At 39.8% G+C, this 18,411-nt stretch overlaps 1 protein-coding gene across 1 annotated transcript in view; it reads right to left on the bottom strand.

Moving 5' to 3' along the window:
• hspg2 (heparan sulfate proteoglycan 2) overlaps nt 1-18,411 on the bottom strand; it is a 97,635-nt gene that overhangs the window by 12,528 nt on the left and 66,696 nt on the right. The window contains exons 48-69 of the mRNA XM_059332419.1: nt 18,110-18,210; nt 17,168-17,348; nt 13,376-13,435; nt 11,455-11,577; nt 10,553-10,705; nt 9,286-9,446; nt 8,974-9,051; nt 7,233-7,368; nt 6,248-6,396; nt 5,564-5,708; nt 4,907-5,050; nt 4,216-4,350; nt 3,925-4,106; nt 3,460-3,655; nt 2,864-3,043; nt 2,452-2,712; nt 2,134-2,296; nt 1,587-1,684; nt 1,230-1,496; nt 1,003-1,115; nt 391-538; nt 151-267 (exon numbers count right to left, since the gene is read on the bottom strand). Coding sequence (XP_059188402.1) covers nt 151-267; nt 391-538; nt 1,003-1,115; nt 1,230-1,496; nt 1,587-1,684; nt 2,134-2,296; nt 2,452-2,712; nt 2,864-3,043; nt 3,460-3,655; nt 3,925-4,106; nt 4,216-4,350; nt 4,907-5,050; nt 5,564-5,708; nt 6,248-6,396; nt 7,233-7,368; nt 8,974-9,051; nt 9,286-9,446; nt 10,553-10,705; nt 11,455-11,577; nt 13,376-13,435; nt 17,168-17,348; nt 18,110-18,210 — 3,291 coding nt within the window. The remainder of the gene's footprint in view (nt 1-150; nt 268-390; nt 539-1,002; nt 1,116-1,229; nt 1,497-1,586; nt 1,685-2,133; nt 2,297-2,451; nt 2,713-2,863; nt 3,044-3,459; nt 3,656-3,924; nt 4,107-4,215; nt 4,351-4,906; nt 5,051-5,563; nt 5,709-6,247; nt 6,397-7,232; nt 7,369-8,973; nt 9,052-9,285; nt 9,447-10,552; nt 10,706-11,454; nt 11,578-13,375; nt 13,436-17,167; nt 17,349-18,109; nt 18,211-18,411) is intronic.

The raw sequence follows: 18,411 nt of genomic DNA, 5'->3' as shown, positions 1-18,411 counted from the left end.
AGGGAAGGGACAGAAGACGCAGTGAAATTACACACAAGGAAATGTGAAAAACATAGTACACAACAATTGAAAGCTGAAAGATTCAACAAGTGTAAAATTAAGAACAATTCAGTTAAACTGTAAACCAAATTTAAGTTTGAGCTTCCTTACCATCAACATTATCAGGTCTAAAGTTGATCTTAATGCTGAAAGCCTTGTAGGCATTTTTGATGGTGGGCAAGGTGAGGTAGGACAAGGGTTCCTGGGCAAAGTAGGGCATTACTCTCTCTGAAAAAAAGAACATAATCCTATTGTCAAACACACACAACTGTACAGCTCTTACTCTGATTTTTTTCTTTAATTTATTTTTCACTATTACTTTCCACAGTACTCTCCACTCTGTGGACTAACCGTGAACTTGGAGTGTAGTAAAGGCTTCCACTTTGCCCTGTTTGTTAGAGGCGGTGCACACGTATGTCCCAGAGTCGTCGTGGGTGACCCGAGGAACCGTCAGCACGTTCACTTCCTGGAAACACTTAGGAGGAAGCTCTCCTTCCAGCTAGATTCAGAAAAAGACACAATGACACAATGAGTAGACAATCAGAAAATAATATTGACAAAAAGCTTACACTCTTATATTATATTCAGCATAAAGTTCTCACAATTTAATTGTTGAAATTGTAAACAGCAATAAATAGATAAGTAGGTATGGTGAAAAAGCAAAAAAAAAATCAATAAATGGTTGGAACAGTTAGCTAAAAGTAGTACAAGTGTAAACTAAATGAAATTACTAAATTAATCTTAACATTGACAGTTCAACTGAATGTAAAAATGATATTTTAGCAAGATCAACTTTTACAGAACAGTGCAAAATAAATCCAGTTCAGATGAACGGATTTGGAACATGATGGGTAGTGTTAATAAGTATTAAGGTAATGTGAAAGAGCGGTAGGGGTACATTAAACAAAAAAGTGTTGAGACTTCCTAAAAGTTTATCGAAGTTCATAAAAATATATTGGTTACCTTGGACCATTTGATCTCAGGTACAGGGTATCCTGAAGCCACACAGGGCAAGACTGCATCTGAACCAACTGTCACCTCCTTAGATTCAGGCAGCGCAGCGATTTGAGGGAGAGCTGTGCAAACAGGCAAAGGGTTTAAATGAGTGCTGGCAGAATAAGGCGTCAGCGTATGTGCAAGTGCATGCATTTTTATGTATGTAATGAAATAAAAGTCTTCTGTGCACTCACACTGGACGTTGAGGACCACCTGAGACTGTACGGAGCCTACATCGTTGGTGGCCGTGCAGCGGTACTGCCCAGCATCGGCCTCCGTCACCTGCTCAATCCTCAGCATGCCGCCCTTCACCATGATATGAGCGGGCAGAGACCCACCAACTTTACTCCACTTAACCGTGGGTTCTGGGTCACCAACAGCCTGGCACTCGAACTCCACAGAGTTCCCGATCATCACTGTCTGCACTGAGGTACGCACGTTAATCATCACTTTTGGCAGGGCTGCGGGGAAAGAAAAGAAATGCAACATGTTATATTTGCCTTTGATGAAGCAGTTTAGATACTAGTATATTTTCAGTAAATGAAACAGACCTTGGATGGTCAGCCTGGCAGTGTCCTGGGCCTGACCGTACACACTGCTGGCTCTGCAGATATAAACGCCTTCATTGCTCTGCTCAAGGTTCTCAATCCTACGGAGAAACATACAAACATACAACAACATGAATAACACACATAAAAACAAGCTGTGGTTAGGATTTTAATTCACATATTACAGAATATTTATGCCTTTAAGTTGATTTGAATGTTTTGTACATCAGTACAGTCCATCATTCTGCTGCTTTAGAGCATAAAATACATGGCTGAAAAAAAATTGGAGCAATGTTTGCTAAAAACTACAGTGCCCAGCTGTTTAACCAAATTAGTTAGCCTTTAAAAAAAGTTTATATGTTCAGAGGGAGCCATACAGCTTGATTCTAAGATCAACTGACCAGCCGGGGACTTGAATTACATTGTGCAAAATTTTGGAATAGGTGGTTAAAACATGCAAAACTGTCAGTTTGGTCCTTTAACCTCATACATATTGATCCATTCAGGGCTGTTTTCAACAAACAGACAGCAATACAAGTGTATGGGTCACCTGAGCACCCCATCCTTGACGTGGTGGTTCGGTGGCAAGGCTCCTCCTTCCTTCAGCCACTCAATTTTGGTTTCTATACCGCCTGCTGCTGAACAGGTGAACTCCACAGCACTGCCCTGGGCCTTAACTTCAACCTGTGGTGACACACGAACTGCCAAGGGGGCTACAGAGGGGAAGGAAAGAGAAATGATTTAGGTCTTGCACTTTACAAATCCATTGTAATCCTGAGAACAGCATTTGTTGACTATCTAGATCCATAGGAGAGGAGAAGTATTTTTTCACATGTGTTGCACTGTTTACCATTATCAGCAAACTTACATCTGACTGTGACTTTGGCAATCACTTCACTGTTAGCCACTTTGTTGGTGGCAACACACTTGTAGCTCCCAGCATCCTCAGCGGTAGCCAGGTTAATCTGAAGATCCCCTCCGTTGACCTGGGCCCTCTGGGGCAGGCTTCCATCTAATTTGGTCCAAGTGTAGGTAAGAGGAGGAGTGCCATGTGCCAGGCACTGCAACCTGATCACCTCCCCGACCCGCACAGCCACATCGTCGGGCACAGAAGTGGCGTAAGGAGGGGCTAGAGATAGGAGGGAAAAATTGACTCTGTCATGTGTTTTCACATGAAGATTGCAGAATTGATTACTTCTACTTACTGTACAATATGTTAGTAAATATGTGATGTATTTAAAGCTGCAGTAAGACAAAATGAAAACATTAAAAACACTCACTCTCCACATCTAGCATGATGGTGACTTCAGTAGTGCCCATGTTGTTGGTTGCAGTGCAGATGTATTCTCCGGAGTCTTGGCGGCCTACTGTGGGCAGCACAAGGCTGTTGTTCACCACCTTGTGTCTCCAAGGCAGAGGAGACCTTAGCTTGGACCAGCTGATCGTCGGGGATGGGAAACCTAGAAAAGCAAAACTTAAGTTCTATGCTTTGCTGATTTTAAAATGCCAATTTTAATAATGAATAACAAATAATGAATTCTTATGGCATTTACAGGTGCATCTCAATAAATTAGAATATTATAGAAAAGTTTATTTATGTCAGTAATTCAATTCATATGCACTCATTACTTATTTGGGGCTATTTGACTTGAACTACTGGAAAAGGACTTTTCCATGAGATTATAATTTTTTGAGATGCACCTGTAAATACAGTAGAAAAGGTGGTACAGACAGACAAGCCATAAAGAAATTCTTCTAGTGAGTTCCAGATGTATATATATATATATATATATATATATATATATATATATATATATATATATATATATATATATATATATATTTATTTATTTTAATTTTTTTTTGTCCACATTACCATGGGCATCACAGCGCAGTGTAGCAGTCTGTCCTTCTACCACAATCATCAGCGGCTCAGGAACTGAGGCCCTGGGCACTGTGGGTACCTGAGAGCCTCCCTCAACAATGACCTCCACCTTGGTCTCAGTGGTACCTTCATTGTTGCGTGCTGTACAAACATACGTGCCACTGTCTTCTTGACGTGCCACTAGTATCTGCAGAAGAGGGGGAATGGATATATATCACCATACAAATGCACACAATTTCAGAATGGAAAAAGGTTCATTTCAAACATTGACTTGGAAGCTGAGGCTTTAAATAATGTATCATTATAGTGGTAGTTGATGAGGTGGGTGTCCTACTGGGTAAATGGAGAGGTGGGTAAAGTGTAAGCAGTCAGAAAAAGATGTAGGTATACCCTGTATATACTCCACCACTGTGTATAGCTTAAACTGTTCTACAGATGTGTATTATGTATCAATACCTGCATGACTGCATTGGACTCCATGGGCACGGGGCTGCTCAGCATGGTCTTGCGGTTGCTGTCCAGCCTGTGCCATGAGACTGAGGGGCGGGGCTCTCCTGACGCCTGGCATTCCAGGTTAATGGCTTCACCCACCCTGACACGCACAGGTCCAACAGGGGTGACAGTGGCCACAGGAGACTCTGAGGACACGGACATAAAACACTGGTATAACTCTGTATCTGATCAGCCACTAGAGGGAACCCTTCACTTGGAGCTTTATTGTTGTGCGATGACTGACATGTGGCTTACCTTTGACAAGCAAAGACACGATGGTGTGGGCGATGCCGAACGGGTTGCTCGCCACACAACGGTACGCACCGTGGTTCATGGGGCGGGCACTGGTTATGGTAATAACAGAACCATCAGAGCTAACTTTAATATTATCTGCAGAAAAGAGAACAAATAGAACATTAGAGTGACTGTAGATGCTCTTATTTAAAGGGGTAGCCCACTTAGTTTATAGATGATATTCAATTTACTAAGCATTTTTCAGCAAAAAGCTTCTTTTTTTAGTCTTGGTGATGTCATAAGGGTTGTCTTGACTTGGGCCTGACTTAAATGTGTGATCCAGTGTTTTTGTCTCTTTAAGCCCCCTAACTAAACCACTGGTGTAGCCCTTTAACCACATGTTGTATAGTTCTCAATCTTGATTCTAAGACGCCCTTGAATGTTTTCAAAATTAGGGGTGTAGAGTGTAAGCCCTGATATGTTTCAAGAAGAAAAGCCTTAAGGAGCAATCATATCAATATTTCACTATTGCAAAAATGTCATGCCAAACTGGAGAAAAGGGAATTTCAGAAAAGTTCTAAATTAGTCATAAAATGAAGTAACAGAGGAGTAATTCATGGGTGGGTTGCAGCTGTAATTGCCTGAAATTATTACATCATAAAATCAGAACTCATTAAGCAGGTTTATTCCTCAGTGTGTGTGTGGTTATTACCTGGCAGCGGCTGGTTGCTGGCCAGTTTCCACTCCAGTCTGACAGGAGGAGCTCCACCGTACACCCTGCACCTGAAGCTTGCTGACTCTCCTACACGCACTGCAGCGCTGTGGGGCTCAATGGCGATGATTGGACTCTGAAGACCTGTATTTTGGGGATACGGACAGTTTAGATTTGAGCTGGACTGTTCAAGGTCTGACTTATTATTCATAGAAGTAACAAATTACTATTCAATGTGGCTAAGGGTTTCATTGGCAGCAGTATAAGAGTCAAACATCGCTGAAGTCCAGGAAGAAGTGAACGAGGATGAGATCATGGGACAGTAGCGAGGAAAATCTTTAAATCTGAGGTCATACTGGGCTACACTGGAAAGTACAACTGGAAAGTTCATTCATGAAGTGAGCCAGTGTTAGTGTGAGAACAACACCCTGCCATGTAATGCCCTGCCCTTAATGCGTTTCTCCCAGCCTCTGATTGATGCCGCCATCAACTGTAATTTCCTTGGTGAAAAAGTAAAGACTGTCTAATCAAATTACCCAGACATCAAGCACAGAAAAGAGTGAAAACATTTGATGAAGGAGCAATTATCAAAAATGAGCTCTTTGTTTTTATTCTGTTAAGATAAAAAATACTGCCAGGAAGTGATGGTGAACTTACGTGAGGAAGTTGAAGTGACAGAGACAGACACGGAGGCCTGGTGGACATGAGATCCGGGGTTGCCAGGGTTGCCCTGCACCCGACAGATGTACTCCCCTGAGTCCTCTGGAGTGGCTGACAGGATACGCAGCTGACTGCCCAGAACCTGCACACAGCAGACAAGGAATAGAGCCACTTCAGTTCAGCTTACAAGAAAAACTCATCATTTTACTATCAACTCTACTGCTACTGGTGACAAATTGTGTGTAATACTAATATTTCCAATAAACATGTATGCAAATACAAGACTGAAGTTGATTAAAAAATGCATTAAGTCTTTATAAAAATGCATTTTATGTATTAGTTTGTCTAAATCATGCTAGTGTAAGACCTCAAACTACAAATAAGACTCCAAATGATTGGGAATCTATATGATATTTTACTGTAAGATGATGCAGCCCTTGGTTTGTTATGTTATGAACAAAATAAAAATAATGTTCAAATAAGACTCCAGCAAGAATATAGAATACTTCTTTAACTTTATATGCTACATACAATTCAAACTTTAATGTAAGTTCTGTGCAGTAATTCTGACCCAAATTACAACTGACCCAAAAATTCATTATCTTTATCTGCATGTAAGACATATTTAATAAAAGAGGGCACAATGATGCATTTTCCATTTTTGCACCGGTGTGTGATTACCTGGTGGTTTGAGGAGAGGCGGCCGCTGGCTTTGGACCAGGTGACTTGTGGAGAACTTCCAGGGGCCAGACAGTTGAGCTCCAGACTCTGGCCCTCCTGGACATCAGCTATGGATGGCTGGATGCTGACCACTGAGGAGACGTGGTCCGCTACACAAACACAAACAAACAAACAGCATATTATTATTATTGTTTGGTTTATAACAAAGTCAATCATGGTTGATGCAAGGACTATTGATACTTGGTTTGTTCTACTTTCAGCTTTTAAGATTTAATGTGCATTTTAATTAGTGTAACGTGCAAGGGTTACTTTATACATTTGCTGTAAAGTGGTACTTATATCCGCATTATGAGTATATATGTCTATGTCTATTTTTAGCAGTGGTGGTATGTAACTAAATAAATTCACTCAAGTACTGTACTTAAGTACAATTTTGAGGTATTTTTATTTTACTTGAGTATTTCCATTTTATGTAACTTTATACTTCTACTTCACTACATTTTTTAGGCAAATTTTGTACTTTTTACTCCTCTATATTTAGCTGCCAGCTTTAGTTACTTTTCAGGTCAAGGTTTGAGATAAAAAAAAATATCAATTTAATTTTTATTTATTTTTAAATGAACCTCATAACAGTATATCAAGAAATTAAAATGAGCCTTACCTTTAAAAAATTAAAACGCTGCTTACATAAATGCATGAATAATAATAATCTAATAATATATTTGGAATATATAAAACAGTCTGACTGGGTCCATTCTGCATAATAAGTACTTTTACTTTTGATACTTTAAGTACATTTTGCTGATAGTTTTGTACTTTTACTTAAGTAAGTTAGAATTGTAGGTCTTTTACTTGTGGTGGAGTAATTTCACAGTGTGGTATTAGTACTTTAGTAAATGATCTGAATACTTTTTCCACCACTGGTTTTTAAGCATTTGTATAATTATTATTAGTTTGTAGTGGGCGGACTACCAAGCCAACTCACCTTTAAGCACAGAGACTTTAATGGGAGCACTATTTGAGCCAATGCTGTTGCTCCCCACACACATGTAAGTGCCGGCATCAGACATCTGGATGTTGGGGATGAGCAGAGTACCGATGTCGGTGCGGTCCATGCGGGCCTGAAGAACACACACCAATAAGTGGCGAGATTAGACATCTCAATTACATCAATACACAGGACTGTGCATTACATGTCAAATATATGATTTTACAAACATTTACACCATAAAAACATGAATGATTCATTTGCTGAAGACAAAGCACAGCACTTACCTGTCTCAAGTCACTTGAAACAACACAAATATGACATTGCTGACATTACTAGCTAATAGCGACACAAAAGCACTACAGCGTAGATCTTTAAGACAAGACAAGAGCTGTTATTGCTACAATTCAGTCTCTGTGAATGGATTTTGATTCATGATTTCTATGGCAGTGTACTTTGTACATGAAACTGTGTACAAAGTGGTGCCAATACTTCCAAAATGATTGGTGGCATTATAATTTGTTAATTAACATGATCAGTGATGATTACATTTACTACACTATTATCTTCATTCTAGGTTTAATGATTGAGTTTAAAAATTATGGGAAAAATTAGGAGTGTTAGAACTGACAGTTTGTGACATTTATTTAAGACAGAGGTTCCTCAGTTAGGGATACACAGCAGGTTTCTGAAGTGTGAAATCTGAGAATAATCACTAACCAGTGCCGAGAAAAATCAAAAATATCCATCATCATATATCCAGTGAGAACCAAAACCCTGCATTAATTCCAACACCCATATTTCATGACTTTCTGGCTTATGAACAATCAACAACTTGACTTGTTTGTACATTACTCCACATGGCAGTCGGAGGCCCAGCAAGGCTGAAAATGAGCTTTCATAAAGTTTGGAAACACCTCAGAGGGGAGGGGAATCAGAAAGGGAGGGTCTGGAGAGGGATTACTGTATCCGGGGGGTGTTGGGGCATCCATGGACAAAGCTGCTTAGCTCCGGCCCAGTCAACCGTGAGGGAGGCTAAACCGAGCAGTGGCTGAGGCGGGCCCTGGCTCAATGTGTGTCTGAACCCATTGAGGAGTTTTCAAAGCAAGCCGTTTGCTAGAGCATACAGAATTTCTGCGTGGCCGCACGGCAGAGCCCAGCTCCCCCTGGGAAAGGCTGACACAACGCACTGGCTCTCTGAGGCAGAACTAAACAGGCCCTGGAGCCCTCGTCGAGCCGAGGAGGGCTGTGCAGAAACCAGACTAACACAATACCCCTTTAGGTAGGGGAGTAGCGGGCTGCGTCTGGCACGGAGCAAAATATGTCTGAAATACCTACAGTACCTCCTGTATACTTAGTCCTGTTAATACACTCAATGGAATGATGAGGGTCAACTGAGTGCTGAGAGCCCAAACAAGTTAGGAATGGTATGATGTGGACAGTACAAAACAAAAGACTATGGGACACTTTTATTAATTAAACGCAACATAAAAAACATGTACTGCAGGCAAATACAGTAAGAAGGCAAACAGACACAGCTGGTTGATTTTAATGTATTTGGCCTCAGCTCTAGAGGGACTTAGTGAGCAGCTGTGGTGAATTAACAGGTTTACAAGGTGTGAATCAAGGACAAGTTTGATCATGCACTTAGTCGACAGCGTGTGAAGACGAGGTCAGTAGAGGACAATGGTTGTGAACTACGAGACTAGACAGACAGACAGCGGACAGATGGACAGACCTGCAGCTCCTCAATACGTCTCTGTAACACATCGAGACTGTTGCTTTTAAACTGATGGAAACCGTGAGAGGGAATGGCCTGAGCAAACGTCAGAACAGGGTGGGATCAAAAAAAAGAGGGAGGAGACAAACAGAGGGAAAAATAAAGGTAAATGGTCAAAATGCGGAAGTCATAAAAACTGACACAGAATGATGACACTCCATCGCCACCGGACACACCTTGAAGTGATAAGAGATATTGCACAGCAGAATGTGAATACAGTAATCAATCCATGTTAAAGTCACAATCGAGGCACAGCAGGAGGTTTCTCACCTGTGGAGGGATTTGTCCTCCGTTTTTCAGCCAGGTGAGCTTCGGGGTGGGCGCTCCTGTTGCTCGGCAGTACAACCTCAAGTTGTCGCCTACATGGGCTTCAATATTTTGGGGACTGACTTGGACTTGGGGTTGGGTGCCTAGGCCACTTGGGTTAGACTCTGACCAAAAAAATGTATAAAAAAGGATGATGAGCTTAAGACACCATTTAACTTCATTTGATAGTTTCCTAAATAGTGATGTGAGATGTTTCCTACGATGCCTAGAGGAGATAAAGGAAATAAAGTGTTCAGAAAGACCTGAAATTACTTTTACATACAGTATGTTAACTGCATTATTTGAAACATAGGCCATGTTTAATATAGACATCTAACATTATAAACAGTCATGGAAAAAATTATTAGACTGCCCTTTTTATTGCTGACATCTCGCCATTTTCCATGGATTTCTTGATAATGATTTTGGTTATTATCAAGAAAACCATGGAAAATGGCTAGATACCAGCTCTTAAATCAAACTCTTATGAGCAATTTTTGTTGTTATCTTTATATTTGTCCAAACAAATGTTCCTTTAGTTGTACCAGGTGTTAAATTAACAATAAATTACAGAAAACAAGAGTGGTCTAATATTTTTTCCATGACTGTATATGAGAGGAAATAAGAAATCATAATTTTCCCCCTTTAAACAAGTCTTATCAATCAAATTTAACGATTTAAATTGCTGGATGAAACAAATTTAAGTTCCATCCAACATGGACCACACGTTCACACCAAGGGTATTATAGTATGAAAACTGACAAAATAACAAAAACTAGAATTGAAAAAACATTTTCGTTAACTGTAATAAATAAAAAAATATGAGAGTTTTCTAAAAAACTACAACTAACTGAAATTGTAGTGTGTGGCTACAAAAGGAACTAACTATAATTATAATGAAAATGTCCTTTGTTTTCTTCTTCTATCTGTTAATAACCTTGTTGGGGCTAAGATGGATAAGGCACAGGAAATAAAGGCTAAATTTATTACGATCTTTTTAAATCTTGCACCCAACAAATATACTACTAACACTAAAAACGAATAAAAACTAAACTAAAACTAAGCATTTAAAACAAAAAACTAATAAAAACTAGCAAACACACTCTAAAAACTAATTAAAACTGAATTTGATAACAAAACTTCACAACGAAATTAGAACTAAAACTCATGAAAAATCCAAAACTATTAAAACCTTGTTTCACACACACACACACACACACATAAAGCATACTTTGAACAAGGAGAGAAACCCGCGCAGTGTGCTCCCCGTGAGTGTTCAGGGCCTTGCAGGTGTACTCTCCCTCATCAGCCGGGTCCACTGCTGTGAAGGTCAGAACGCCACCTCGTACCACAGCTCTGGGACTCATTCTGTTCCCTGGTCCTCCTGTAACAATCACACAGGTACAGCCTGTCAATGAGGGCTGCAGGGTAAAGATCTGTGATTCTGCACTGGAATTAATTTTATACAAAACACTGCAAAAAAAGAAAAGTTGGGTGGACTCAAAATTTCAAGGCAATAAACTTCGATACAATTTTAAGTTGGACAATTAACTAAATATTTAAAGTTTTGTTTTTGAGGTTGCTCAACTCTGAATTCAGATTTTTGTCAACTCAACTGTAAGTTGTACTAATTTATAATTTAACATTGTAATAACTTTTAATCCTTACTTCTGCTAACTTCTGTAATGTGCTGAATTGGCACGATTGTAACGCCGCTATTAAATGTCAGCTAATGTTGCGACCATAATTTTGAGTTAGCATTGATACGCTAATGGCTACTCTTGTAGCTGTAACAAGCAGCGCCGCTAGCATATGTTAGCCGCTAGCTTTCGCTAATGACCGAATTTCACCACTGCATTTCACAACAAAGAAATAAGAGTTAGCAGAACTGTTGTCCTTTGTTGTGAACCCCAACTTAAATAAATAAGTAACAACAACTCACCAACTTGTTTTTGAGCATACAACTGGCTTCCTTTGTTGTGCGAACTTACATTATTGACCTAAATATCAATAATTTATATTACCAAGATAAACCAACTTAAACCAACTGTTTTAGGCCAAAAAATACAAGTTGGCTTTTTTGCAGTGCAGAAGATGCCCAACAAGTTCTGCACCACAAGTGGAAGTTCATACCGATCCATTCAATGGCAGGAGTTGGGTTCCCGGTCACTGTGCAGCGAAACTCTGCCCGCTGGCCCTGCTGGACGTTCAGCACTGAGGGAGTGATGGTGGCCACAGGCTGGGCCCCCTCAGCAGCTACAGAAGGAGACACACCAGTCAAACACAGCAAAAAACTGAAGAGTGAGACTCCCCAGAGGCACACGGAGAAATAAAGTGTGATAGTGCAGACTGCTCTATTAGTGTGGTGGTGAAGTTGAATATGACACCTGGTCCGGAGTCTACAACCACTAATTGGGAATTACATTAAGCTGTAGGAATGCTTTTGATTATAATGAATTGATCAGAGAGAGACAGACTCGGCCTGTGCCCCCTCCCTCACCCTTGGCAGTCTAGATCCTCCGAGCAGACGAAACAGATGAGAAGTGGCAGGCAGACATTGGCATTGCCTCAGGGCATACTGCTGTCTGCGCCAGTTTGGCTGGCTGCTCCACTTCGTATTCAATACCGTATGATCCCAGGGGCACGGAGCAAAAGAAAGGCCTCTTTCAGTGGGGAGGGAGGAGTACGAGGCTATCTAAGCAGGCTGTAAACCTCTGGGACCATTCTAGCTTCAGCTGAGCTTTGACTTCCTGACCTTAGAGATGCCAATACATGGACACTGGACACACAAGTAACTTCTAAGAATGATAAATGAGTTGATTGTGGGTATACAGGCATTTTGTAGACTCTCTATCATGAGTTTAATGGTAGTATCAGTGCATCAGGAGATGAAAATTAACTTCCACTTCTGTACTGCTAGTGATATCTATCCAAGAGGATAGTCTTGGTTTTATCTGTCCAGGTCTTGAGTTAACTGTTTGCCTCCACCCCAATACAATAGATGGACATTTAATATAAGGCTTCATGGCTAGAAACCATTATTAAAGGTATTAAAATGTGTTTTCTCAAATGTATGAAATCTTTAACTTCTTGACATAGGCTATACAGTTTGTCTTCCTAATAATATCACATTTACTGCGCCATTTAAAGTTCCCTCTGTTGCATCTGATGCACTGAAACTAGGCCTCTAACACTGGACTGGGGATGTGCTACACACATTCAGCTATGATGTAATGAGGTTGTGATGGGATGTATTAAGCACAGTATGATGTTTGAAGCCCAGATGACAGCTACTTCCCAGTAAAGCATGTTTCCTGAGGAGGAAAAAAGGAAGGAGCAAAGTGTGAAGAGAAAGAAGAAGAAGGGACATCTCTTTTATCTGAATGTGGAGACATTGTGAGTAAGTGATATTTTATTGTTGTCAATATTGATTTTCTTCATAAAATAGTAGGGTTTATTATGTTTTTGTCAAATTTAGAGAAGAGATTTAGAAAGACGTTTTCCTACTTATTCCCACAGATAGTATCAGTGGCAGAGTAGTTTAACAGTTTTCTCAACTACAATGAGTTTTGAAAGAGTATTTAAAAATAAATATTTTTCTTATATACTACTACTAAGTGATCTTTTTTAATGATTGAAACTTGACTCAACATTCATGAGGAGTTGCCCTTAGAATGAACATGCACTTTTTCCTGCAGTGATGGACCCCAATGAACCCAAAGAGCCATGTAGGAGCCAGTAATGCTCATGTACAATCCAAGCTTTGACTCTTTAACAAGGACAAGAACTTGATATACTGAAAACAAATATCCATCTTTAGATCTAAATCCAACTAAAGACGCATGCTTATGAAGAGCATACGGCACAGATGCTCTGGGCCGCCATGTTTGCAGAGCGTTTCTGCAGATTTCGCTAGGTGGATTGTACATGAGCGCTACCAGGCCGCCAGTATATCCATGCTGAGGAAGATGAGTGCATGCATGACACAGAGAGGGAGAGGCGGGTCCCTCCAGGGAGCCCGGGCAGAGAGGAAACCATGCCCATGCGGACTTACGCTTTCCGTGTCCTTCAAACATTTCATAGGCTGTGTAAAACATCTGAGTCTGTGAGGCCTCTGGAGTTGTAGGAGGAAGGGAGGGAGGGGGGAGGGGACAGGTATACTGACAGGTAAATGGAGTGCACTTATATAGCGCTTTTATCCAAAGCGCTTTACACTACGCTCATTCACCCATTCACACACACATTCATACTGGTGGCCGAGGCTACCAGGGCACACTGGTGCCAACTGCCACCATTGGGAATTCATTCACACAACGATGAACGCAGCATTGGGAGCAATTTGGGGTTCAGTATCTTGCTCAAGGATACTTCGACATGTAGGCTGCCATGGTCGGGGATTGAACCACCTACATTCCGATCAGTGTGTGACCACTCTACCAGCTGAGCCACAGCCGCCCATCGTGGGCAAAACAGGTCAGGTTTCAGGGTAGCAGTTTACCTCCCATCTCCCCAGAGACACTTATCCCTTCTCCAAATGTGGGCCGCCATGGCTTTGTCCAATTGATTCCACATATACACACACACAAAAAAATCATGCACTTGAATTAAACTGGCACCAACTTGACATCAAGGAGTATGGAATTTTCATCATTTGAGCTCAAGAGTCATTTCCTGATGTACATTTTATTATTATTTATTTATCATGATGGTTGGATCCATTTAGTTCAAAGTCATGTGCATTTAATTTTCACACTTACCTACGGAAGCCCTGAGAGGCAAGTGAGAAAAAAAGGAGTCTGGTGATCCATTTTGTAAGTCTGAAAAAAAAGTTTTCTCTCCTGAATTTGTGACTTTAGAAAAAGTGACCAAGAGGCTTAGGTGCACCACTACGTTATGTAGTAAGTAGGACTAAAAGCACTTATGTTTTTATCCAGGCATGATTTATATTCTCCATGCACTCTAGATACCCAACATAACACACAGTTTATGTACTTTGTGTTTAGAGTGCACAGATAAATTAATTTGGTAAAAGTGATAGTGGTGCACTCCAGCATCTTGTGGCCGGAATGAGTATTACAATAATAACACTTTTTTCACCTGTCAAAACTTTTTGTCGGCTCGTATTTTTCACCCGTTTATACGGAAGAGGATTGGGGCCAGGTAGGAGAAAAAAATAATGAGGAGGACTTTTTTTCTTCCTTTAGGGTGTTTGAGAAAAAAGTCAAAATGACAAGAATAAAGTCAACTTTTTGTGTTCTGTAACGTTGGAAAAATATTAAATAATAAATAAATATATACATTTAGGTAGACTGCAGGCTACAACCTGATTTTCATTAATTTCATAAAATGAGCAATAACCACAATATTTAAGGGTGTAGTAGCATTAAAATCCCCTACACATAAATGAGCTATTCTTGGTAGAAGCCTACCACAACTACTGTTTGGGGAAAATCTGCTTTCTAATTTATGAGAATTTTTTAGACATATGTAAGATGTATTGAGGAAAATCAGGTTGTAGCTTGTAGTCTTTACCAAACTCAAAGGTTGACTTTATTCTCGAAATTTCAACTTTTTTCTTTTTTCCTCCTCTTGTTATTTTTTTCTCTTACTTGGTCCTAATCCTCTTCCATATTTTTCAATGATGAAATTTGTTTTAAAGAAACTTTTTTTTCCACCCGTACCTGAGGCATAAACACAACAGAGATCATATTTTAAATCAGGCTTAGAAAATGGATCACCAGAATTTCTTTCTTCTGTGTCTCTGAGGGCTTTCGTACTTACCTGATGCATATTTATTGAGAAAATGAAGAAAGCCATGAATTGAAATATGTTGGTTAGAATGTCTGTTTGTTTTTCTAACAGTTCATGCTTATCTCACCAACCAAAAACTAAAAAAACATCAACACTCCAAAATGCTTCTTATGCTGTGAATTCAAAATCAAGATACACACACACACACACACACACTGAAACATCATGATGAAAAGAATTGCGGAACAACACAAGGAGATATGGAGTTATGCAGAGTAGCCACACATGGGACATGCAAGTTAGTCGCAAGAAGCAGTTTTAAACACTGAAACACTAATTTCATTTCAGCTGTTAAAGAGCCAACATACAGCTTGTGGTTTACCTGAATTGATCAAGGAAAAATTATGTAAATGAGCCGCATCCATGAATTAGCAAATCACTTTGATTATTTTAATCAATTTTCTCTTTTTTTCACAAAATATTTTCACAGTTAAGATAAATACATTACAATGTGACAAGTGTGCATTACATCAGATAGGTTTTCTTTAAAACGAAATGTAAAAAAAAAAGAGTAAGTAAAATCTTTACAGAAGCACCTTTGGGTATATTTGCAATCATATAGCCTTTAAGTCATGACAGAACAAATAAAGCTAATGCAGTCATTGTAAAGTAATGAAGATCAAATGATTAAAAGCAATTTAAATGTGACCTGTAATTGAAGATGTTCTCAGATATATAAAAAATATTTTCTTATAAAAACACTTGAAATTGCCTAAATGTAAACACACATCATGCATGGTTATTGCATTCACATGGCCAATTCTCTTGGAAAAAAAAATACATTTCTGATATAATTGATTTCATGGAAACATTTCAAGATAACATATTTCAGTCAAAAAAAATGTGCCAACATTGACAAGTTGTAAATAAAAAAGATCATAATATACAATTGGAAATGATTATTGACAAATTTAGGATGAAAGAAAAAACATTTTTCCCTTTTTCTTTTGCATTTCAAGTCAGATTTTAAATATTTAACCAACTAAATCTGACAAGTAACAATTGATATAAACAATTACTGACTATTGCTGACACTAAAGAAATAAAGGAGTATTATTACAGCAGTATAACAGCACGTTTAGAAAATGAATTCAACCACAGGTTTAAACAACTGCATGACTAATAGCACCATTTGATCATTCAGCATTCATGAAGGAATACTGTAATCAGGGGTAGTGGATTTTTTCCTACTTCTCCTCTCTTCCAGATACACTGAAGTCCTCTTTGAATGTCAGTCGCTGAGTCTCTAAGCACCAATCGTGGCATCCACATTCCTCCTCATCATTATACACTACAGCTCAGGCAGGGAGGGGCCCCAGGAGCCCAACACCAGAGACACCAGAATCCAACACCCTGCTAGTAATACCTCTAACAGCAGAAACCAGCAACTCTGCCAGTGATTAAAAAGCAACCAGACCACCACCGATTAAATCAACCCATTTGAAAAAAAAAAGAGGAAAGAAAAAAATTAGCTGTAGCTTCAGTAGTGTTGGCGGAAAGCATTACACACAAATCAGTGATCCGAAAGAGCGGTCATTTCGCCTTAGTGAAGTGGATGTGTCATACTTTTAAATGCCCATTAGTTAGAACCTAAAACTGCATACTTGACCCCATATGTTATCTGGAAAATTTGCACTCTATAGTTTTAGTTTTAACCAAACTCACAAGCTGTATTTCTTCATAAAAAGTCCAGGAAAGAAATCCACTAATCAGAGACGTACAAGACAGCGAGTTAAAACAAAGCAGTGAGAAGAGCTGGATTGGCGGTAAGATAATAAAGCACAGCTTATATGTTGGTATCTGAGAGCAGAAGGCAAAAGCAATGGGAGTTAGACCTGCAAGCTTATTATGCTGTTAACCCAGAGCTGAGCGTTTATAGTGCATGATGAGAGATGCAGTAAAACAGACGAGCATGCACCATCGCAAGCTGAAAGGGGACTCAAGTTCAGGGGAGGGGAGAGAAACTACGGGAGCCAGAGCTGGTAGTGTAGCAGGGGGTGATGGGTAATGGAATGCGGTGCCGAGGATCACGAACCTGGCACGTAGAGGATGGCTTGGCCCTCGTCCATGGCAAACATATTGGAGCCTGTGCAGACGTAGACGCCTGCATCCTCGGGCTGGACATTCTGGATTGTCAGGATGCCGTTGAAGTCCATGGCCCGGTTGGGCAGCTTTCCGTTACCCTTCCGTGTCCACACCAAGGTGTAGGCTGGAGACTGTGGACAGGTAAGCAGATAAACACACACAAATTACAAGATGCAGCAATCTCAAACATGGGAGAAAAATATTGGCTAAATGTTCTATTGCATGTGGCATCGTGGCAACATGCACCACGCTACACGAAAGTGCTCTGTATGCAACTAAAACGTAACGAGTCTCTGTATGTCTGTGTGTATGTTTGTCCTTCGATTTTTTCAACAACCATTCACTCGATCAAGTTCACACTTGGTGGATGTATTGCTGAGGACCCAAGGAAGTGCAGTGTACATAATGTGCACACTGTGGAGTGGAGTGTATTAAGAGCAGACCCATTTTAACAACTGCCTCTCATTCAAGAACAGATGAAGAAACATGTCACAGTATAATATATATTATGACAAACTTGAATGTTTCATGCATCAGCAATGTAATTTAATTGATGTTACTTTCGTTTTGTTTGAAGTAGGAAAGAAACTAGCAGTGACTTTTAATTGGAGGTGCTAATAGGTGGAGATTTTTACCTTTAAAACAGAGCCAAGCTTGCTGTTTCCCCGTTTCCTGTCAGTATGCTAAGCTAAGCTAAGCTAACCAGCTGCTGGCTCCGCCTTCATATTTAATGGACAGATATTTGAGTGGTATCCATCTTCTTATCTAACTCTCGGCAAGAATGAGTGCTAAGATTAGTTCCCAAAATTGTGAACTATTCCTTCAAATGTGCACATATGTCTTATAAAAAAGGAGTAAAATTAAAACAACAATTATAATCAACCAGCATTACCTTGCTCTTTGCAGTACAGATGAAGTTGACAGTAGACCCCACCCTGACAGTCTGGGCTTTGGGCTCCTCCACTGTCACCTCAATGGCCTTGGATGGGACATCTGGTGAAATGAGTAAATTATGTCATACTCATTGATCATAAAGTACAGTAAGTGTGTTGTAAATCACAAAATGAAAGCAAACTGATCAACACGTTCTTCTGTTTTTGCCGCATTTTCCTAATTGATAAAGGTAAATGTAGAATGTGTATGTAAAGCTGATAAACCACAGCTGTTCTGCCTAAATGTATAAATAAAGCTCTG

Source organism: Centropristis striata, chromosome 5, assembly GCF_030273125.1.
Source record: "Centropristis striata isolate RG_2023a ecotype Rhode Island chromosome 5, C.striata_1.0, whole genome shotgun sequence".
Lineage (NCBI taxonomy): Eukaryota > Metazoa > Chordata > Actinopteri > Perciformes > Serranidae > Centropristis > Centropristis striata.
The sequence above is the reverse complement of the archived record's forward strand: the minus strand, read 5'-3'. Positions and strand labels throughout refer to the sequence as shown.